This window comes from Nanorana parkeri, unplaced genomic scaffold (genome assembly GCF_000935625.1).
Source record: "Nanorana parkeri isolate BGI_ZX_2015 unplaced genomic scaffold, ASM93562v1 scaffold1205, whole genome shotgun sequence".
Lineage (NCBI taxonomy): Eukaryota > Metazoa > Chordata > Amphibia > Anura > Dicroglossidae > Nanorana > Nanorana parkeri.
In genome coordinates, this window is record NW_017307473.1 from 99583 (window position 1) to 124631 (window position 25049).

The window sequence follows — 25049 nt, forward strand, 5'->3', positions numbered from 1 at the left end:
TTCCTGGTCCTGCAGTCCTGTTTATGAATTTGAACATTGCAATCATATCCCCTCTTAAACACCTCTTAAACACATCTCTCAGGAGAACAAATGTAATTTCTGGAGGCAATCTTCAAAACGTATGCCCTCCATCCCCTTTATTAATTTGTTTGCCCTTCTCTGAACTCCCTCAAGTTCAAGGACATATTTCCTGAGGATTAGTGACCAAAAGTGAACTGGCCTTATCAGTGGTTTATAAAGTGGTAGAATTATGTTTTCATCTCTTGCAAAAAACCCTGTTTTAATGCAGGATAGTATTCTGCTCACTTTGCAAGCTTTTGCTTGATATTGCATGCTATTTTTGAGTCTGTGGTCTGTAAGGACCCCCAGATCTTTCTCCATCCCTGACTTTCCGAGAGGAGCACCTCCTAAATAGTAAGTTTCATGCATGTTCCATGAGCATAACTTAACTAACTGCTGTCCTGTGTCCTGTTCACCCTTGAATGTTATCTCAAACAATGTTATCAGGATGTATGGTAAACAGGCCATAAATGGTTTCTGCGGAATCTACCAAAATTTAATCTGGGTGCCCCTTTAAAGGGGGACCCTGATGTAAATAAGCCCCCTGCCCGCACCCCCACAACCAACGCTCCAGGGTTTGTGGGGAAGATGTCCTAGTCCCCATCGGCACGGAAATAAGGTGCTTTTCCAGGGATGACACTGGATGGTCTTTACCATCACTTTGTGCTTTCTTGCATAAAGTTTTTACAATCTTCACGGCAGATTCAGCTTTGCCGTTAGCCTGTGGATGCCGTGGTGAGGAAGTTACATGCTCAAACTCCCATTCAAAGGCAAATCTTCTGAATTGTAAGCTACTATCACATAAAACAACATATGTCCATCAAGTCCAACCTATTTGTGTATGAGTGTTTGGTCCTATTGGTGTGTAGTGTGTATAGGTCCATGTGTGTTCTCAATCTTAAGAGTACTTGTACCCCTGTATATTACGGTCCCTGAGGAAATCGTCCAATCGCCTCTTGAATGATTCCACACTCTCGGCCGAAATCACAGCATGTGGCGGGTTCCAGACCTTGACTGATCTAACTGAGAAGAAACCTCTTCACCCCTATTATTCAGTCTGTGGTCTACAATGACCCCCAAATCAGTTTCCCTTTCTGACTTTCCCAGGGGAGCTCCCATTAGTGTGTAATCCGTTTTTCTTGTTTTTAACACCAAAGTGCACAACTCTACATTTATCTACATTAAACCTCATCTGCCATGTGGTTGCCCACTCTCCTATTTTATCCAGATCCTCCTGTAATGTTATAGCGTCAGATTCAGTGACTATTCCCCTCCCGATTTTGGTATCATCAGCAAACACTGAAACATGGCTGTTTACCCCCTCCCCAATATAATTAATGAATAGGTTAAACAGCATGGGGCCCAGCACAGACACCTGCGGAACGCCGCTCATGACCCTAGCCCAATCCGAGAAGGTGACATTTATCGATACTCTTTGTATCCGTGTCAGAATAGAAAAAGAAAAAAAAAATGTTTTGGCCAAAATAATGCATTGCTAGATTCATAGCATTTGGGGTTGAATAAAGACATACGTCCATCAAGTCCAACCAAAGCTGGTAACCAGGGGACGCTGATCTCTCTGCAAGTGGCCTGAGCCAGCTGTAAGATCACGGCTGGCTCCGCCCAGCTGTCAGAAGCAGGCTGTTGGCCGGCCAATGGCCGGCCGCCCGGCCAGCTTCGGCTTTTAGCGCGGCTCAGAAGAGCAGAGGCATATGCCTCCGGCTTGACTGAGCCGCTCGGCCAAGTTCGTGAGCTGTACGGGCTATAGTGAATAGCCCATACAGCAGCCCTTCAGTTCTACTGAACCAAAGTGGTCCTGGGGCTGAAGCTAGCTGAAGGATCAGCCGAAGCTACGGCTAGATCCTCCGGCTGCTTCGTGAATAGACCCCATAGACTTGCCTGTATAGTTGGCCATAGACCTTGAGAATGTTGATGGAGGAATCTCCCCTGCCAGCTACTGAATTCTGTCAGATTACCCTAACTGCAGGTGATTGGTTGCAGTCATTGTTTGGCTGACAATTTTCCCCCTGGCTCCTTCGACCAAAGACAATTGAAAAATCGACTTTTATTTAGCTGGGTGTTGCTGTGTATGGCCTAAAACTACCAATACATTTCATAGGGTGGTTGATTGTGCCAACACAATCCAACTGCCCTCAGGCCAGAGCTCTGTACTAAGTTGACAAGTACTTTCTATGAAGAAGCATTGAGTAGATACTAGCATCAGCTGTTTAGAGCAAAAACAGTAGTGAGTGAAACAGGTTTTCTAACATGCACAGGTAGAGTACCCCCCAAAAGCAGCCTTGCCACAGACTTGTGGGGCACCCTTAAAATCTAGATTGCTGTCTGGTCTGAAAATGGGCAGATCAAGTGACTGATATGTCTTGGCTAACATTAATGTATGAAATGTGTAAAATGTTTCTTGTTTTTTGTTTCTGTTTTACTTAGACAATTTTGGACAACTGCCAACTAATATGTCTATCTATACATTTACAGCAATGTTAATTTACAACATTAATTTACAAAAAAAGTTGTATAAAAAGAATTAGTAAAAAAAATAAAAATAAACTATGCATTTTATAAATGTTCCTTTACCTTTGTTCCTGTTGTTGGTACCAGTCCTACAGCTCCCATGTATGTACTTCCAATTGTCTTGATTTTTTCAATGTCTTTGTAGCATTCTTTTTCCATGAGCTGTAACAAAGTAAACATTATACTGCCATCATAAAAGTGAGTTGTTACAGTAAAAGTGAAATTGTAGGGACATTCATAAAAAATATACGATCCTCCTATTACATATTTGAAAAAATGAATTTTTTTTGGCAAATGTTAAGGCAGACAATTTGTTTAAATGTGTCTATAACATAAGCAAACACATTTTATACAATTTTCAACACCTAAAAATCAATCAAAGTATACACCTGTTGCTATCTTTTAACATGTTTTTACATCAAATTACACCAGATTAATCTCTAAATAAGGTCAATAAGGTTTTTCCTAAGATTGCATACTTAAAAAATGAGCACAGCAAGAATTGTTTTTGTGCTTTACATATGTCTCTGTGTGTATTTATGTATGGGTAATATACTTGGTATAATACACTATAAAGTAAAGAAAATACAGTATACCCAGTAATTACAGTATGTGAAAATAAAAAGATTTAGGCTTTATGCAAATCACAGAGAAAGTTGTGGTGCACTGGATTAAGAAAAAAGTTAATGTTTACTCTATGGGCCTTTGTTATGCATTTCCAGCTGATTCGTAATAAAGCGACTGCCTTACTGCATAACATGTCTACAGTAATGCACCAAAGGCCCAGAGAAGTGTGAGAACTGGGCCTTAACACCAGCAGACAACTGGTCAACAGGATTAACTAAATGGGCAGAGAATGTTTAGGCTAGGGCAATTAATTTTAGTAGATCTGTCACACTACTAAAATATCTTACGATTAATCTTTTTGTTTGCATTACAATGATTTTAAAGTGAGCTGTTAAAAAAGATTTTTTACTAGAGAGATTGTGCAATCAATGTTCAACAACTGACAATGCAGCAGAAAATATTAGCAAATTATATCTTTTTTTTAAATCAACGTTTATTTAACAGAGTAATAATCTGACATTCAAACTTATCCCAAAAGACTGCACGCAGGCAGTCAGTGAATACTCATTTACAATGAATGAACAAGCATATGAAATAATGTAGCATAATATCAGACAGATTGGGTTATATCAAGACTCAGTGGCACAGTAATATAATATGACCCTGCAGAGTGAACAACATATCTGCCACTGGTCAAAGACATTGCATAACATGTTTCGTACGTATGTGTTGGTCGCCTTACATTTCACAATATACGTGCTGTGGGAAAGGCCCCCCTTTCTTAACACATATTTAATGTAGAATACAGAAACGCTAGATACTAGAGTCCCAAGCACTGTATCACTGCTACTGCCGCATATTATACTTTCTGAGCTTAAGGTGACTAAGGCGGGTACCTCGAGGGGTGAGGTAGTGAGGAGAAGAAAAAGGTAAAGTTGCAAGAATCAGGCAAGTACCCAGATAGCAAGGATAACGTGCTACAAACTTGTGGCAGGGTTAAATTCTAATTCTTGTTAACTTGCTGCACACATTCCTGGCAAGTTGTAGACTTGCAGAACACTTGCAGCACAAGTTCTAGTTGATACTTTTTGAATTTGTAGCAAATTTGCTTGGCAAGTCTACAGCAAAAGTCCTGCAGGTCTTAGCAAGAGCTCTGCAAGCTCACTGGTCTGGAGACTTGCAATGCAGACTTGCTGTAATTGTGCAACAAACTTGTGAAGCTTGGCAAGTCTGCAATAGTTTAGCAAGTCATTTTCAAACTTGCAGCTCAATTACTTGCTATCTGGGTAAGGGTTAGTAGATCAGAGAGAGGGGAGAGGAGCGTGGAAGAAAGGGATCCGCGTATCTGGTATCACCCCTGAACAGAACACACCAGCCGTAGGCTCCCCTTGGGGCGGCCCAAGGCTTAGCAGAAGTCCAGGGCACAGGTCCCTCCCTCCAGAAGCGCCCCAGAGTCTAACCCTGCGAGGTCATGATCTGTAAGTAGGGGTCAGTGGTGGTGTAGTGCTCCCACGCTCTCCAAGTAGTGCGAAACCACTCTTCCGTGTTACGAACAGTGGATGTGAGATCCTCCATAAGATGGATCTCTCTGACCTTTGTGAGCCATAGGCGCAAGGACGGGGCTTGGGTCGATCTCCAGAGTGCCGGGATGCAGGCCTTTGCGGCATTGAGTAGATAAACAGACAGGGATGTTCTGTATTGGCTTTGTGCGAGCCTGGTCATGTGCAGTAAGAACACCGACAGATCCAGCTCCAGCTCCAGAGTAATCAGGGTATTGATAATGTTACCCACTTCTGTCCAGAATCTGGACAGGGAGGGGCAGCTCCAGAAAATATGGAGCATAGTGCCCCCCGGGGGCTATGCCTGACGTCCAGCAGACGTCAGGAATAGCTGGGTTCATCTTGTGAAGAACGCGTGTCATCCTGTACCAGCGAGACAGGACCTTGTACCCCTGTTCTTGGAATCTGTTGGCAATCGAACACTTGAGGGCAAAATGTATCATGGTGTCTCTCTGCTGAGGGGAAAACGTAACGCCCAATTCTACTTCCCACTTTTGTAGGAACTGGGGGGAAAACTCTGCTGGAGGCGCAATCAGTAGTTTATAGATCTGAGACAGCGCATGTCGAACCGGCTCCCCGCATCCACAAATGACCTCAAACGGAGTCAAAGGCCTATCCAATTGCAGTGTGGCAGGTATAGCTCGAAGAAAGTGCCTAATCTGGTAGGCAAACCAAACATAAGCGGGGAAGGAAACGGGGAGAGCTGGGAGAGACCACAAGTGGATAGGAAGAAAGCATTGTCACATGACCTTAAATATGTGACAGGTTTCCTCTTCCTCTCAAGACACTTGAGTGTAAACTGCATTTATAAAGTACACAACAGGTACTTGTTATTTCTGACTTAGGGATGATAAATGCATAGAAGCTTAGAAGTGTCAGACATTTTCTAATCCAAAGTTAAGTTTGCAAAAAAGTTGCATCATTACATGAGTCAAAAAATCCACCAAAACTTGTACCAGTACAAAAAAGGACCAGATTTATACTTCGTGCTCCCCCACAGACAAACTATCTTGTGCCACCCCCTCCTACTTCAGTCAACTGACTAGCCTTAGTATTAAACTAAAAACACACCAGGGCTAGTGGTTAGAGATGTTGAAAAAGTATTTTTGTAACTCAAGTCTTATACCTATAACAACTAGACAACTACCTAGATAATTAGAAAAATAGGACAAACTGCCATCTTATTTTGCAAAACGTTCTCTCATAGTGGGTGAATTGTAAATACACTGTACACTATTCTACCAACAAAAATACTAAAAGTGTACATGACCAGTAAAACTGAGAATTCAGTTAAGTTGCAAGTGTGGATGGCAGTGTACCACGCCTGGCAGCCCTGATGCCAATGGTCATGGCCTATGTTGGTTATAAAGAAATCTGACCCTAAACATGACAAATGCATTTTATTACATTGTGCATATGGAATCAAAATAACTCAAAGTAAATCTTACCTCATCAAAATCAGCAATAATTTCATTTAAAAGTCGTAAACATTCCACTCCCATATTATTGCCATCAAGTTCAATGTAAAAATCATTAAAATTAGGAATGGAGGCAAACATCACACCGACTTGTGAATAAGACTGATAATAAAGATCCTGCAAGAAAAGAAAAAGTAAGCATTTTTTATCAAAAATGTATATTTGGAATGAGCCATTGTAAGCCCTCCACAATCATAATCCTCTGTTAGATCTAGTGGTTATTTTTAAAGTTTGTGCATCCTTTAGGAATGTGTTCTTTAAAGTTATATGTGTAAAAGTACAGCTAACATGATACAGAAAGCCAGCATTGTAAGGATCCTTGAGTCATCATGTCCTATACTGTACATGTATAGGAGGCGAGGATGCTGAGAGACATACCATCGCTGGAGTGGAGGAGGAGACAGGTTTCAGGGAGTGCTATAACAGCAAGCTGGCTTCGATAATCGGATGAGTATAACTTTGTTGTTTTCGCATCTAGACAAAAACGAGCACAGTGTGGGGGTAGCCACACTACAAAGTTTAAAGTTACAAAGTTTTTCCTGCAGTTTTTCTTTAAAGAGAAATGCACATTTGCTCCCTAGTGATTTAATGTTCACCATCTAGTCTCTAACTCATCTGCAGTAAACCACGATATTGTCTTTATCCATGCCAGCTTGACCTCATGTCTGTAGTCCAGCATACTACCTGAGCAAAAAAGAGAGTTTATTGTTTTCCGCTTTTTCTTTTATCATAGCCTTCAGCCTTGACTCCACTTACACAACAAATATGCCCATCTACACATGTCTGGCTGCCATGCTTAGGTGACACCACACCCTTCTTCCACAAAGCATAGTCTAAGTAATCTAGCTGACTGTACCTGGCTATTTCCCAGGTGGGAAAAATCTGACTGTTTCCACCTCCAGATACATTTCCAACAAGGTTTATTCCCCTCCATCCTTCCCCTAAGCCTTCCCCTGCCTTTGAGCTCCCTATCCCTTCCCTCCCTTTCCTGCCACACCAAATTCACCCTGACCACTCCTTTCACACCCTTAATGAGGTGTGTCCACCTGCCTGGGGGGGCGTCACCCATGCATGACTGCAGATCCTAGATTACCATCAATTTTCTATACCCCCTTAAATTCCTGCCATTATCTCCCACAACCCTAACCTGGAAATCTGAAAACTTCTCTCTATTAATTTCAAAGGCCTTAGTATACCAGTGAAGAGATCACAGCTCATAGGGGAATTGCATCAACACAGAGCTGAGATTGCACTCATTTAAAAAACTAATTTCTGTTAAGAATCCATCCCTAAACTGACTAATCAAAGGTTCTCGACTGTGTATCATGCATCTACGGGGCAGCGAATGCAACCAAAAGATTATCTATACTCCTCTCCAAAAATACTAGGGGGGGGGGATTTAAAACTGGAGCAGACAAAATCTGGAGCAGTTGCCTATGGCAGTTTGTTCAGTTAAGCTTTGAAAATGAAAGGTGGATGCTAATTGTTTGCCATGCACAGCTGCTTCAGATTTTGTCTGCTCCAGTTTTGACCAATTCCCCTCTAAGTTTCTCCTGGAGGGGTAATGGCAGACCCAGAGGGCCATTTTCTATTTTTGAAAGGGTCATAAGGCAGCAACCATCGCCAATGATGTCAATCAAGTCCCTGTTATGGTACTCACAGAGTGTCTGACAGGTTTTACAGACCTTCATTGAGAATCCCTGGCAGGACTTCCAGAAGACCCTCCAGTACCTCTAAAGGTAGTCACAAGAGATCTACCATTACTTCTAATGGCCCTCATAGAATCCAGGCTGGTAAAATCAATGATAGTCATAGAATCCGGACCAGAACATCCAGAATGTCCGAAAGGGAGCTGGGCGATGTCATTTCTGTTCAGACAAGTATGTAAGCACCAGCTCTGCAGGGTCCTGGTGGTGTGTCTTCAAGCCAGCTTCCTGTGTGTACAAGAGCTATAACACTGTTGTTGTTCCCTGCTGCTGACCTGGACCGTCTGATCCCTCTTCGCTTGCTGCCTACCCTGATCTTCTGCCTGAACCGAATTAAGCTCCTGTCTCCTAACCTACCGATTGATTACTCACTGCTGACGTGGACCGTCTGAACATGCTCTGTTAGCCGCCTGCCTCGACTCCTACCTGGATCAGACTACGCTCTTGTTGCCTGACTGTCCCCTACCTACTGGCTGCTGACCCGGACCATGCACTCCTTCACTCCCCAGGCTCTCCATCAGAAACAGGTGACAACCTAATGAGGTCCAAAAATAAATCTCCCAATTTTAAACCAGGTAAGAACCATGGCCCGTGGCCTTCGCACTTAATCTTACACTCCCATCAGACATGCTTGCCACATGCAAAACTCATTTCCCTTTTTTATTGGGGAAAAAAGGCTCTCACGTAGCAAACCAGCAAACCTCTTAGACCTTTATTTCCTGAACCCCCATAACTTTCTTAATCGGCCCCACGCCAACTTGCACAACTGGAACCAACTTGCCCTATTCTGATTTGGCTGAGCGACTATCCTAAAAATTAATGACCTACTCTGTTTTTCTATTTATTTCAAAAAATCTCTATCACCCTATCCAATGCATTCTTAGTACAGGCCACGCTTTGCAAGTTCTTGTAGAGCAACAAATCACCTACAACCTCAATGGACTTTTTCAACCTGACTTACTATGTAACTATGTAACTATAGCTTCACCATCAGTTTGCAAACACACTGGGGGCATAAGATTCCTGCATATTAGGAAATACTGTTGGGCATGCCACCTCACTAGAGTGGTGGACATGAACATCAACAAATTCAACAAAGATCGGATCTCAATTTATCCCCAATGGACATAACGGAATATTGCTCATACTATGTTTTGATGAGATTATCCTAATATGTTCCTATTTTGACCATTGCTTTGTACTGCCTAAAGCATATTTGATATAATACTGTTGGACTTACAGGGAACTTCTATATTAGATGTTATGGTACTGTCTTGAAATATGATTTATAATCCCCATTATATATCTTGGGGGCAAATATTTTCTTGTTTCTTTAATTTTTTTTTCTTCTCTATTCTGATTTTGTAATTTCTGTATATTTGAAAATTCTTCTTTAATAAATAGTTTGAAAGTAAAAAAAAAAAAATAAAAAAAAAAAAAAGATTGGATCCATATTGAACAATTATCATCTGACCTGCTGATTGGCTCACTAACGTGGATCATTTCTTGCCACTTACCCATCCTACTTTGACTTTAAAAACAATCCACTGTACTTGCAAATGATTTGCTATTTCTATTCTGGTGGGACCTTTAACACCAGAATTCCCCCATGTCAGACTAAATCTTTTAAATACAATTGTTTGCCGAATCACAAACTTACTGTACACACTTTTCTTTTTTTAAACAAGAAGAGTCTTCTGAGACCTTACCAACCTTAATACTACAAATAGGGTTCACAAACTGCCACTCTGGGCATACTGTACTTCCAGATCTGTCACTTTTTGAACTCAACTAAACAAAAATACTGCTTTATTCACCTGCTTACACCATTTGAATCCTTTTGTCTCTTGAAACATCTGCTTTCCCACCTAATCCCAGAAATTCACTCTCTGTCCCTGTCCCATAAAGTCCTCACTTCTTCAAAATCCTGTGAAATCGACCTGGTTCAGTAATTTTTAGCAGAGGTATGAGAGAACATGAACATTCTCATGCTCAAAAGCTCTCTCAATATCCATGGCCAGGAAATGAAAAGATCTGCTCCCGATGATAGCGCACCCCAGTGGAGCACTCTGATTCTCACAAGAAATGTCTGATACATTCTAGAGATGCCAAGGGGATCAGGGTACATTCTTACATATATAGTGTTACTGCCATTGACTCCAACCATTTTTGGACGGAGGTACATTCTCTTATAGCTCTCATTACCATTTGCACCCTAGATTTTCAACCTACCCTATTCCTTCACTACTTTTATTTTTCAGCAAAATAAGCTAAACATTCTACTACCACTACATCTGTTAAAGAAGAAAAAATGTTCTGAACCCTTGCATTGAGGCTACCTCCACACTGCAAGGCCTAAGTGCTTGTTTTTGTCCAGGTGCAAAAATACCTAAGTTATACTCACCTGAACCTCGCAGCTGGCTGGCTGTTAGAGTGCTTCCTCAAATATAATTATCTATATAGCGCCAACATATTCTGCAGCGCTGTACAATCATTTAGACAAGTAAGAAACACTGACAAACATCAGTGACATACAGAAACAGTAGGTGAGGAGGACCCTGCCCACACCTACTGTTTCTGTATGTCACTGATGTTTGTCAGTGATGTTCCTGTCCAAACAGGAAGCCAGTGCAGTTCATGATGGATTGAAGGGGGGCAATCTGGACATTTCATGCCGATAAGAAGAAGATTGCACTAGTCAAGTCGGGAAACGATCAGCACATGGATGAACATTTTGGTGGTTTCCTCAGTTAGAAAAGGTTGAATTCGAGAGATGTTTTTCAGATGAAAACAGCACGATTTTGTGATAGAGTGAATGTTAGGGGAAAAGGAGAGGTCAGAGTCAAAAAGCACACCAAGGCAGCGTGCCTACAGAGTAGAAGAAATGGTAGTTCCATCAGCCTGGAGAGAGATGGACATGGTGGTAATCTTAGAGGAGAGAAAGAGAAACAGAAAGAGAAACACAAGGAGTTTGGTCTTAGAGAGGTTCAGTTTGAGGAAGTGTTCCATTTTGAAACAGCTGATTGGCAATCAGTTACACAAGCCAACAGATTGGGGGAATGATCTGGCGAGGAGAGGTCAATTTGAGCATCAACAGCATAGTGCTGGCAATGAAAAACGTATGATGAGATAAGTTTACCAAGAGAGGCAGTGTCAGGATCCAGAGCACCCCCAGGTGGCGCTGGAGCCAGGTCCTGCAGTTCCTGTGCTCGCCTGCGGGTGTCTCCAGCAGCCAGGGACTGTGAGGAACCTGCAGCTCCAGTACTCACCTGCGGGTGTGCCCCAGCTGTGAGTGATCATCCCATCACCTGGTGCTTCCTGGGAGGGTATTTAGGCCCTCCCTGCAGTCAGGAAGCTGGCTCAGTATTTGCGTCGCCTGCACTTGACTGATACCTGAACCCAGCTACCTGAACCCAGCTACCTATCTGCAGACCTGTCACCGACCCGGCTTGTTACCCGACCACTCTTCTTGGATCCTGTTTCTGTACCGTGCTGCCCTCCTGTTAACGACCTGGCTTGTACCTGACCATTCTTCCTAAATCCTGTACTGTGCTGCCCTCCTGTTAACCCTCCTTGTTACTTCACTGCTAAACCTGTGGGGGGTTGAGGGGGTTAGTAGTTTTGTTTGATGGTAACAAATAAACTGTGCATAGAACCCTATCCTGTGTGGGCATATTAATTTGGTCATCCTGTGTGGGTACCTGCATGAGGTGTGAGGACGCCTGTACACGGTACCCTGACAGAATACTGAGCCCCCCCCGACCAAATTGACCACACAGGGACCTGCAGGCTTTTGGGTTTATTTTGTTTTGTTTTTCCCTTGCTACTGTCGAATGTTTCATTGCGGTGATCTGCCCGCTGAAACCCAGGCTCATCGGTGCTGGGGGGTGTGCCCTACGGAACCCTGGTGCCCATGGCCTTTCAGTTGGGTCTTCTGCTGACCTGTGGAGGCTTCTGCCGGATCCGGGTGGTGGACTGCTCGGCCTGATGCCTGACCCTGCCGGGGGGGGGGGGTGCTCAGCCGGTCCCCGAACTTTGGCCCTGGGGCATATGGTGGACTTGGCGGCCTTGCAGGCTTTCCGTGCCCTTGGACTTCGAGGCTGCTGATGGACTTTGTGGGAGCGTCCGGAGTCCGCTCCTTGAGAGGGGGGTACTGTCAGGATCCAGAGCACCCCCAGGTGGCGCTGGAGCCAGGTCCTGCAGTTCCTGTGCTCGCCTGCGGGTGTCTCCAGCAGCCAGGGACTGTAAGGAACCTGCAGCTCCAGTACTCACCTGCGGGTGTGCCCCAGCTGTGAGTGATCATCCCATCACCTGGTGCTTCCTGGGAGGGTATTTAGGCCCTCCCTGCAGTCAGGAAGCTGGCTCAGTATTTGCGTCGCCTGCACTTGACTGATTCCTGAACCCAGCTACCTGAACCCTGCTTCCTATCTGCAGACCTGTCACCGACCCGGCTTGTTACCCGACCACTCTTCTTGGATCCTGTTTCTGTACCGTGCTGCCCTCCTGTTAACGACCTGGCTTGTACCTGACCATTCTTCCTAAATCCTGTACTGTGCTGCCCTCCTGTTAACCCTCCTTGTTACTTCACTGCTAAACCTGTGGGGGGTTGAGGGGGTTAGTAGTTTTGTTTGATGGTAACAAATAAACTGTGCATAGAACCCTATCCTGTGTGGGCATATTAATTTGGTCATCCTGCGTGGGTACCTGCATGAGGTGTGAGGACGCCTGTACACGGTACCCTGACAGGCAGTGTACAGTGAAAATAGAAGAGGACCCAGGAAAGAAACTTGTCGGACTCCAACAGAGAGAGGTATAGAGGGGGAGGAGGAAGCCAGAGGAGCCAAAGAAGGAAACGCCGAAGGAACGGTCCGATAGATAGGAAAAGAACCAGACGACAGCAGTGTCATTGATGCCAAGGTTGCGGAGGGTGAGTAGGAGCAGTGGGTGGTCAACAGTGTCAAAAGCAGCAGAAAGGTCAAGAAGAATAAGAAGTGAATAATGCCCTTTAGATTCGGCGGTCACTAGGTTGTTAGTCACTTTGGTCAAGGCAGTCTCTGTGGAGTGATGGGGCGAAAACCAGATTGTAGAGGTTCAAGGAGGGAGTTGGGGTTCAGGTAGTCTGTGGGTCGGGTATACACCAGTTTTTGAAGGAGTTTGGAGGCAAAGGGAAGAAGAGAGATGGGATGATAGCTAGATAAAGCTTCAGTTTTTTTTTAGTATGGGTGTGTTGAGGACGTGTTTGAAGCAAGAGGGAAAGATGCTGGAGGTAAGAGAAAGATTGAAGATTTTGGTAAGAGAAGGGACAATCACAGAAGAGAGAGGACGGATAAGGTGAGACTCACACTGCAGTGCTGGATTCCTCAGAAAGAGATCATGCTGCAGTGCTGAGTACTGCATAGGGAGGTCCAACTACAGTGACAGGTACCACAGAAAGAGGCCACCAGGGATCCCCTTTAACATTTATTTGTAGTTATGATCCAGAGTACATCTTTGAACTTGTGAATGTTTGAAACAAACATGTATGGGTAGCACATGTATTATGCTAAAAATGAAGAGACAAATAACTTACATCTTTAACCAATATGTCATCAATTGGCTAGCATTATCTAAGCGAACCTGCTATTTTTAAATACTATTTATTGCATGCACAGTGATGCAATAATTTATTTATGGGAAAAAAGATATCATAAATAAATTATTCCATCACTGTGCATGCAAGTCATCCTTCTCCCATGGTATTAGATAATGGTTGCATTCAAGTCTGATCATGATCCGAGCTGTTCAAGCATCTTAGACATCTGATGTTTGTGGTAACATTTTCTTGCTTCTGGAGGATAATTATAATGTATTGCAGCTACTTTGTTAATAGCTATTAAAAATAAATGTAATGTGAGATGCCAAGATATAAACATGGAATTAGCCTTTGTAAACAGCCATTCGCTGTCAATGATTGGTTATCTACTTGTATTGTCATTAATTTATTAAATTTCTAAACCAAAAATGAGACTTTAATATAAAAAGGCAGAATTTCAAAATGTTTTACTTCTTTCAACATAGTTTAAAAAAATACATCAAATACTCACAATCATCCAATGAAATTCCCAAGTTTTTTATAACCTGTTCTTTTAAGGATTTTTAGCAAAAAATAATAGCAATGGGCAGCTTATTTTGATTGTAACGTCACACTTCCCTGTACCATAATATATTAAATTTAGCTTATTCTGTCCTAAAAAACATGACATTCTATCATGTACATTTTATTTGAGATTTCCAGTGGAAAGAAACTGGTTTAAATTAACTGAACATTGTTGAGTTTATGGTCAGCTTTATTCTGGCTTATTCACACAAAAAAATAGTTGTATTATATTTTACCTCAGCTAGATTAGAAACTAGACTGACTAAATATTTATTTTGTCTACACTGGTAGAGGAGAATTCCAAACAAGTTTATGGCACATATGTCACCCCTTTACCATCTAAAAAGTCGATATTACATGTGTTAATATAATCTTTAGTGTTGGAGATGATTCCTGTGTTCTTTTTCCTTTTCTTTCCTGTGTATTTATGGATATATTCTTCTTTTCTTTTTGTATAAATATGTAACAAAAAAGTGACCAGTCTCTGCTTTCATTATTACTTAATTAGGAACATTCAGTTTACAGCTGATAGCTCTTCCTAAGAGCAGCTTCTCACCTTCATCACTCAAACATTGTGGCTGGTTTTCTAAAGACTGTTAAGGTGCCCATACACCTTTTGACCATCGCAAGACTTTTGTCTTGCGATGGTCATAAGCTTATTAAAACCTCATAAGCTTATTAAAACCTCGTACGATCTGCCCATCTTGGACCGGCAGATCGTACTTGCGATCATCGAAAGCCCGCCCCGCTGAGGGGCGGGCTTCTGATGACCGCAATGCAGAACGGGCACTGTGCGCGTGTGCACACCGGCGCGTTCCGCAGCTGTCGAACGAGCAGGCTAGAAACCCGCCGACAATCGTATGATTCCATACAGTAAAAACGGTCGCACGTCTTCGTTCACACTGCTCGATTCTCGTCCGATCGCGGGATTTCCCGCGATTCTCGTACGAGAATCGAGTAGTGTATGGGTACCTTTAGGCCTCATTCACACTGATAAGACCCTGTCCGTACAGATCCGTGCGGCATGGAAGGACAGGTGCTGCGTGTGATTTGTATGCAGCAGCCTGTTCTTCTCTATGGGAGGAATAACTAAATAGCATAAGAATCTTTAAGATTTGCTTACCATATTCCTTGGATTTGACATAAGAAAGTGCTGTGCAACATGTGCTGGCAGGAGGTTGAAGAGAATTCTCTTATTATCCAGCTTGACTCTCTCCATGTCATCTCTCTCCTCTTCTGCCTATAAAAAACATTATCATGTAATCATTATAATGTAAAACTAATTCAATGAACCTAAAGTATTTTCTTGAACATGAACATATAGTTCTATTCAATGTAACAAGTATTTATAATATATTATTGTGGTAATTTCCATACAACCAACACTGCTCAGAATGTTGTTTTCTTTGGCAATATTAGCCCAAGAACTTTCATCACCAATAATATTTTTCACATTAAAACCAAATGAAAATGGGCTTAGTAAATTGCTTAAATTATTAAACAACTCCAGAAAACTTATTGTGAAAGTAGATTCCGCAGGTTAGCACAGAGCCATTGCTGAAGTCATCATGCACAGGACGCATTGGGAAAGAGAGCTCTGTAATGATTATATGCTGGCAATCATACTACCTTTGTGAGCAGTTTTGAATTAATTTTATTAACTGAGGATTTTAATTTACTACACTATGAGCGATTGTTTCATGGGAGCGATTACCTGATGAATAACTTTGCTGGAGCGGTGGAGGATTAATGGATTCCTGAGCGGAGGAGAAGCAGCTGGAGACAGAGTCAGGTGTAAAGCTGAAACCTGCCTTTGTGCTGTTATACACGGATTTCTGCCTGATCTGATTTCCGAGATCATAAAAATCTGAACAGTGCGGGAAAGGAGTCAGCGGGAGAGCACTTATTGGTTGAGGCACACTGGAGTAGAATAGAGAGTGAAACACTATGGGGGTTATTCACAAAGCTGCCGAGTGAATAACCAAGCCGAAGTAAAGTGAGCTGAACGCTGTTCGGCTATTCACTTCTGACTTGTATGGCTGATTTCAGCTGTACAAGCTGAAATCAGCTTTCATCTTGTAAGTAGAAAAAAAAAAGGTTAAAAAAACATTTTAAAAATGGTACTTTGCATTCCATTCCTGACAATAGTATATGTACCTTAGCCTGCCTATGCTGTTTGTCTTATAATTTGTTCGTTGTCTATTGATTTACTTTTGAACTGTTGTTATCTGCTATAAAACCAAATAAAAATGTTTTTGAATTTTTTTAAAATAAATAGTGAAATCAATCAATAAAATAAATATATTTTTAAAAATTATTTTTTTTTAAAAAATGGGCGGAGCTAGCAGTAAGAGCTAGCTCTGCCCAACTGTTTCCTATTGGCTGGGACCTGCTAAAGTCTTCTAGCAGGTCTCGGCCAATGAATAACAACTGGGCGAAGCTGGTGACGTCATGGCCGGCTCCGCCCAGTTGTTATTGTTTGATGATAGATCAGCATCCCCAGGTCATTTGGGGACGCTGATCTGTCATTACAAATGGGCAAAGCCTTAAGACTCATCTCTTCAGGGAAGCCTATCCCACCTCAACCTAACCACTGAACAATCACTTTCTCAAACAATCATCCCCGCACAGCTACCTCCTCATGTATCACTTGCCCCTCCCTTTTAGATTGTAAGCCCTCATGGGCAGGGCCCTCCTTACCATCTTGTCTTAAATTGTATTGTGACTGTAATGTCTTCCTTATATTGTAAAGCGCTGCACAAACTATTGGCGCTATATAAATCCTGTATAATAATAATAATAATAAAAAGCCAGCCGTCATTTGCGGGGCTTGTGGCCGGCCGTTCGCCGCGCTTTGGCTGTCACTTCGGCTAAGTCAAGCTGAAGCATATGCCTTCGGCTTGGCTGAGCCACTCGGCCACCTTCGGCGGCTGTACAGGCTATAGTGAATAGCCCATACAGCAGCCCTTCGGTTCGACTGAACCAAAGGGCTCCAGCGGCCAAAGAGAGCCGAAGGATCTAGCCGTAGCTTCGGCTGATCCTTCGGCTACTTCATAAATTGCCCCCTATATATTCATGTTTGTTTGATAGTGGATGGACAGTGATTTATGGACACTTTTTGTGGATAAATAGAATTGATTCAAACGTTTTCTGAGCATATATAATTGATCGGCACTATTTCTTGGGGGTATAAATGATATAGAGCACCATTAGTTTATCAAATTGATGTGGAATATTAGGTGGTACATAAGATTGATGTGAATAACATACACTATTTTGTATATATTTATGTAATATTTTTAAGCACAGTGCACTGTTGAATTAAATCCAGAAAATGATACACAATACTTCCTCTGTCCAAAACCTTGGTGCTCCAACTGACAAAACCATTGATACATCAATTTAATAATGGTTTCCTGCAACATGTTTCCCCATGGAAATAATCTAAGAATAATAAGGCAAGCAAGTTATTTTCTGAATTGAAGTCAAGCAGCTGCATCAAAGCTCCTACAAAAATGAATTGCATGATCGTCCATAGATTTGGCAGTCTGTGACTTGCATGAGAGTGAATATCAGATAATAAAGTTTAATCTGCAAAGTAATTTATTTTTACAAGTACATGAATAATATAACAATCCTAAGCCAAGTTCCAATACCTTCCACAGTGGGAGCTCCTAGCTACAGATCTGGAATATGCAGCTGTATGATTTAACTTGTTCTTGAAACATTCAGTCTTACAGTTATTTAACTTTTAGGTAGTGTATTCCCTGTTTTCTGATTCTATAAGCTGTACTTTATACTCAATAGTGTTTTCTTTTGAGCTTGAAGTATTTGGATTACTTTCTTTCCTTGAAGTCTTCAGAGATTCCATCAATAGTTATATGACATCCCTCAATTGTCTAATAATGTATTATTTTCTCCTCCAATTTATAGGCTACTTGCATTTGCCATCCATTTTATATTAAGCATACCAGCTTACCTTTTTAAATATTTCAAGTCTTTCTCAAATGGAAAAAAATTAAGATTCAAAAATAGTTTGCACGGGAGGGAAGAGAATGAAACATAAGAAATCAGGTATTCTGGAGTGGCATAGCCATCTAAACAGGAGTTGTGCAGATAGGACAGAAGAGAGAGGACTGCCCTAGGGCCATAAGGGATGCACAGAAAAAGGAAAAGAGAAGGGGTAGAAATCAAAGGAGTAAGTGGGGACGGAAGGAGAGGCAGGGAAGTGCGATCCACCGAGCATGGGAGGGGGACAGATAGGAAAGGAGAAAACAGAAAAAAGGTCAATACTCAGGGCACCAAATCTCCAATCATCCATTCATGTGTAAGCAAATGAATCGTGTTTTTTAAAATTAAATTCTTGCACATTAAGTGGGTATTTAAAGGTAAAAACAGCTTTACTTTATTCACTAAACTAAGTAAATACCTACTTTATAAAGCAGCCATGCTCTACTCCTAAGTAAGTGAACTACTATATGTTTTCAAGCACCTTGTATGCAACAGTTTGAGGTCACAGTAAAATTCACTCCATCTTTATAAGAAGCAAATTAAAGGAGATAGAGCTCAGTGTTTTTAACAAGTGTCAACCACCAAATGCCACTACATCAATATGAAACTACAAACAGCTGTTGATTTATAAAAGCTTTACCGAGCGTACAGCTGGGCAAACACCGTTCGCATGGTGTCCAATGTAGTGAATTGCTACCTGCATTACAACAGCAATTAAACATGTACATTTAACCAAGCTCAAAATAGATCATAGCAGCATACTCTGAAAGTCAGTTCCCCTCAGAATAGAATAAATATTTTAAAATGGATTAAAGCAACAATATACTGTGGCCATCAGTACTAACTATACAGGGAAACAAGAATGCCTAGATGAGCGTGTTGACAGTTGATGCAAATACTACACCTCTAAATCCAAGCAAAAGAGCCTTGGCAAGCAATGCAGCAATCATCATCAAATGATCAAGGTAGGGATGCATCGATACTAGTATCAGTCACCGAGTATTTGGGCGAGTATTTGAACTCCCGATACTTATCCCGATGCTGGAACTTCCAGTATCAGGAAGCTGGGCGGACTGGCCTCATCACCAGGGAGCATGTAACTTCCTGATTGGTCGGGAAGCTGGCCAATCAGGATGCCAGGTGGCAAGTCATTACTCCCCCCCCCCAGCTGGTGACGAGGGAGCATGGTGCCAACTTCCCGGCCAATCAGGAAGACAGGCGGCCTGGAATTACTCACTGCCCGGGTTCCTGATTAGTCGGGAGGCTGGCCAATCAGGAAGCTGGGTGCAAGTCAATATCCACCCCCGCCTTCCTGGTTAGCCAGAAACCCGGCTCAATGCCTCCTCGTCACCTGGTGATGAGGGACCATGGAGACGGCTTTCCGGCTAATCAGGAAGCTACAAGCCGAGTCATTAAACGGTATCGGTATTCGGCGTTGGCGAGTACCGAAAAAAAAATCCGCTATCAGTGCATCCCTAGATAAAAGATTAGGCTATAAAAACTCAGAACATCACTTACGATTAATTGAGTAATGGTGAGCTCTAATGGGGTAGTAAAAAACTGTATGCTGGTAAAGAATAGTATGCAGTAGGTATCTACTGTTCTTGTAATGGTATTTATGCAAACCAGTACAAATCCAGTGCTGAAGTGGATATGGATCAGGGTTCTCTTTTTGTCTTAACTAATGTTTGCCCACCTAGACATCTCTAATGACTTTCCATGGAGCTATTACTATTTTGCTTGATGATTAATCATCTTATTTAATTAATGGTCTCAACATCAGCGCATTTCAATCCATTTATAGTAAAAGCAAAAATGTATTGAATCCATTGTTAAAAAAATATGCAACCTATCTCAAATACCACACGCATAATCAATTCAAAAAAATCAAGCACAGATGAAACCTAATATCTCATATAAATATACAATATTGACACTGCTCTTTCCCTCTATAGTAATAGGACTAAGTCTAATAGACTCACCCCTGAGAGGTCTCGGCTTACTGTTGAACATGTTAAACTCAAAAGTGAATTTGTTGCTGTTGTACTCCTGTTACAGATAGGACATGCACATTGTTCTCAGGATTTCCAAGTGTGTGTGTTCAAGTGTGTGTACCATAAGATATTAAAATAGTATCCAAGCTTGATCTGGCTGAGTGAAATGCAATCTGGTTTAATGTGTCTAAAAGTACTTCAAATGTTATTGCTCTGGAGAACTCTTATAAGGCCTTGCTGTGTTGGTAGTAATTGCCAGTCAGGGTGGCAGAGTTTGTCCCTACCACCTCTCTTAATTGTTTTAGGGACTATGCTTCTCCTGGATCTATGGTGGTCATGCCCCAAGGTACAGCAGCTATGGATTCCAGTATACAACCTGTTCAGAAGTCTCTTACATTGTAATATCCCGGGAGGCCCTTTTGAATAAGAAATCTAGGATGTTGCCTAAAACTGAAGCTAAGTTTACGACTATTGTACTTTGGCTACTCACCAGATTATAGCAGGATCCTGGAAACAACCAACTCTTAAGTTTATTGAGATCAAATAAACTCATGTGCTCAATGATGAATGAAAGGTTGATGGTAATTTTGAACAAGTCTTTTAGTAAATGTATCAGGGTTTGGTCCCCTTTGTGGGATTACCTGCAATTCCTTGGTTTATGCCATGACTTTTTACTAATGTAGCTTCTTTGTTTTTTTTTGTTTTTACAGGGGTGGTGCTCTGGCTAGACTGCACTCTTTATTTTCCTTCATTTTTCTTCACCTCTCCACTTCCCTGTCTTCCCTCTTTTTCTTGCCTGTTTTTACTGCTTTGTTTCCTCTTTTGCACTATACAGCTTTTCCTTTTGGTGTGTCTCCTTTATCTTTGACTGGGGGTACTTCCCCTTCTTTAACTGCCTCTATTACTGGTGGTTTGTAGTAGTGGGCGCTTACATAGTTTGTTGCAGGTTGCTCCTGTTGATTTTGCCATTTTTAAAAATGCAGTTTACTTTTCTACCGATACATCTGTAAAACTTGCAACATTTGTATTGTGCCTTATACAGTACGAGACGCACTGTACCTTACTTTACTTTTTTCTGCTGTTTTATACTGTTTTGCTCTTCAACAAAAAACAATCAAACATTTGTAAAAGAAGTAAATAGTATCAAACAGCTCCATAGTTTAGCACTATGCAGAACACTAGCACCAAAATAGGTATATGCCTATATCTGGGAACTCTCTACATCACTCTTGGAGAATCTGGCTAATCTTTTGACCTGAGAACTCACAGCCACTAGGAATTCTCTTAGGTTCTGTCAGTAAACTATTAGGAATAGTGACAGAAGTGTCACTACACCTGTAAGCTAGTAGTTGGAGTGGCAAGCCTACGCTCAAGAGAAGGAGAGAGCCAGCAAGAGGTGCAGGCTTTGCCCTTCCCTCCTACAGCTCCTTCCACTGGTCACATGAATCCTAAGCATTCACTGCTTTCCAAGCTCAGACCCCTGATGCAGCAGCCAATGTCTCTTTCCACTGTCCTTGCATGGGTAGGCAGTCTGTGTCTACTTGCCATTCTGGAGATCTGAAGTAAAAATAAGTATAGCTCAAATTATTCTAACTGTTATTGTTACTATTATTGCCACTACTGTCATTCTTATTGTCACTATCAAACCACAGCATTATTACCCTCATATTTGGCTGAATCACATTGTTCGCTGTTATTAAACCATTCCATTTGAGCATGGAGCACCCCATTCACTGCTATTAGTTCCTCCCTTGCTCCATTTCCCACACCACCCCAATATTAAGCTTACAAAGTTTGGGTAGCTCCTTGTTTTGCATATGCCTGACACAGTTACAAACAACCAAGTCTGTTATGGAAATTGAATTATCCACTTTGCACATAAGGGATGTGCTTATATTGTGAAAATGCAAAGTCTCCTGGATTATGCAACATATTTTAATCAACATTCTGTTAACCTAACTTTATTCTACAATAAAAACCTAATCAATCAAGACATAACTTAATCTAATCTCTAATCTCATCTTTAAACCAAACTGCGACACAATTCAGTACCCCAAAAAGTCCATAGATGACACTTTAAAACCCCCCACAGGTCATCAATTTAGAGATACGCATAAATATTGGCCTTAGAATTGTTGATCTCAATCTGGCATGCGCGGCGAAACACAACATGTGTAGCACACCTGAAGCATGTTTACGTGAAGACCCGCTTGCTCGCAGGGGCGGGGGAGTTTAAAAATGTTTTACAATTATTTTTACATTTATTTCATTTACTATTAATTAAAAAAAAAACAGCTATGGGACCGGAAGTAATGTAATCTGCATGAGTCCTGGCCCCATACTTTGGATAGGGGATCGGTGAACTGAAGTTTGCCGATCTCCATCCCAGCATACCGCCGCCACCAGAGAAGCTGGTCCCGGGCCTGTAGGAGGGGCAGCGGAGCCCAGGAAACATAGAAGCAATCAGGCGACAGCTGAGTCGCCAGATCGTTTCTATTGTAAAGCTGACAGTCGTCTTTACAATTGCAGAGTCTGTTTAATCAGGCCCGTTGCCAGTGATGTACTATGGACGTCACTGGTCACTAAGTGGTTAATTATATGTGGGTAATTATTGTTGGCCTTATTTTCAGAGTTAGACAAAATGGTAGCTAAACTTAGAGCAGAGATTACACTAATAGGCTTGCATACAACCCAAATAGAGAACAATTGCCTATTACTAACATACTATGTTTAATCCTAAAAGAATTAAAATAAATATTCAAAATCATTTCTTAGCTCAAACTTACATATTGTGTAATATGATGGTTCAGGCATTAAAAATGGTTCTTTCAATAAAAAACTCGTATGCTAAAAAAAAAAAAAAATGGTTTAGAGTGAGTTTTTTCTTCCTCATACAGTGCATGTATAGATTGGTTAAACGCGATGGACCTGTATCCTTTTTCAACCTGACTACATATCCTGTGGGATATGTAGCGTGACATGTTAGAAACAAGTGGTTTATCAAGAAGAGCCTCACTCTAATTCCTTAGTCTCGTCTATGATTAGCGTGAGAGTGAAGTTACTAGAACATGTGGGGCTCCCCAATTTAAACCAATTGTAACAGAAAGAAATATGAAACATTTTCACAGTTATTACACTTGCATAGTTTTCTGTTACATCTTGAAAACAGGATAGGAGAATGATGGACAGGGCCAACAAGACATAAATCTATCTTTGAATTATTCAGTGTTCTCCTTCCTACTACCCTTGTTACATTGTGGGCCCTACTCCTCATCAGTGCTCCCTTCCAAAAGCTACATATCAACTACAAGGTTTTTCATTTTGTTTGATTGCCCTGAAAGATAGAATAAAAAACGATGCTTTTATTAAGAGACTTTTACCACTAGATAAAAATATCCACAAAAACTCTCCAAATGGCAGTCCTTCTGCAACAGGAGGGGTACATCATGGTTCCTACTTGATGCCTCTGACAGGAAAAAATAAATACAATGGAAATGAATACATGAGGATAGTAAGGATAGTTACCTCCTACACATCTTTTTCTTAGGCTAGAGCTAAAGGACCATCTCTGGCTCCAAACATAGTCACCCTCACTGAGAAGTGTCAAAACGGCTTCATATTTTGAGCACATTAAAAAAAAAAATTTGATCCTTATAACAATCCTTAAACACTGTATTTTCTATATACCATGGGGAGTTTCCCTATGATTTAGAGATATAAGGCAGTTACATTTTTTCCTTGTCATAAATGCTGAAACTATTGTCCCATGATATTTAAGGGCTCAAGTATAAAAAAATATTTAGTCCCTAAAGATTAAAAAAAAATGTCAAGCAGATGCAATACTTATTTAGGAAACTAATTTGTCCAAACAGGCCTCCTTAAAGTTACCTTCCAAATAATTTCCAACGTTATACAATATATTGCCTCTGGTTCTAATTTTAAATTGGTCATGTTCTAATTCTAAAACTAAGTGAGGCAGATTTACTTAAAAAGCTAACTTTAAAGCACATGTGAATGATGTGAAACCTCGCGCCACTACTCTAGTCAAGTTAAGCAGCAGCTGAAATCTGTGTGGTCAGATATAACGTATGAAATTAATGGTAAAATGTATCACCCTGTCTTCTTTAACAGAGTCACACAAAGGTGGTTTATAGTTATGGTTTTAGTTGTTTTAGATTTCTTATTTTCCACTTACCTTGTGCTGTATGCTTTAATGATTTACTCACTTAGCTGGGTGAAGGGTAATAAGTGCCACAGTGTCAATCACTTTTTTGTATGTTACTCTCAGTTATAACATGTTCAGTATGGTGTTTTAATTTTGAAAATGTCATGGCCGCCATTTGTTTATGGTGGCTACCATGACAACTGGTCTTAATATATGCGCTCGGTTAAGCTCCTGTCTCCACACCCCTGATGAAGTCACGCCCTTTGACGTAACGTACGTAGGGTGGAGTAGAGGAGCTGAGCGATTTGCACACAGTGTCTGTGGCTGCTTACAAAATACCTCAATTTTATCTATGATATGTGAGTAGTATTCCCTTTTTTTAATAAAGTCTAGTATCCTTTTAAAACCATCTGCACTACGAGTTTCCACTTTTTATTTTATCTGATGCATGGGCCATTCGGATGAACTGTCTGTTTCCAATTCCTGAGACTGCAAGAGAGTCTGTACCTGAGAGGAGGTAATCACTGGGAGGTATTCGGCATCAGGTGCTTCCTCTACCTGTTTTGAATTAGAGGAACAGCGCATACAGACCCTGGTGGGTCTCTGCTAAAGGTGAGGTGCATTCCAGAAGATTTCTCTGTTGATGGTCACAGGAGACTAAGTTTATTCTACATCCAATGTTTTATCTTCTATTTACTTAATGGACTATTGAAGATCCAGGATCATGGACATTTTTTAACCATTTATTATTTTCACTGGAGTGCAAGTTACACACATGCGTTTTTCTTGTCGGTATTCTTTGCACATTGCATCACATTGATTCACAGTTAATATTTAGTGCATT

General features: G+C 41.4%; 1 protein-coding gene across 1 annotated transcript in view; it reads right to left on the reverse strand.

Moving 5' to 3' along the window:
- ADCY1 (adenylate cyclase 1) overlaps positions 1-25049 on the reverse strand; it is a 329625-nt gene that overhangs the window by 19811 nt on the left and 284765 nt on the right. Inside the window, exons 15-17 of the mRNA XM_018568544.1 lie at positions 15159-15275; positions 6164-6310; positions 2653-2751 (exon numbers count right to left, since the gene is read on the reverse strand). Of these exons, the coding sequence (XP_018424046.1) occupies positions 2653-2751; positions 6164-6310; positions 15159-15275 (363 nt within the window). The remainder of the gene's footprint in view (positions 1-2652; positions 2752-6163; positions 6311-15158; positions 15276-25049) is intronic.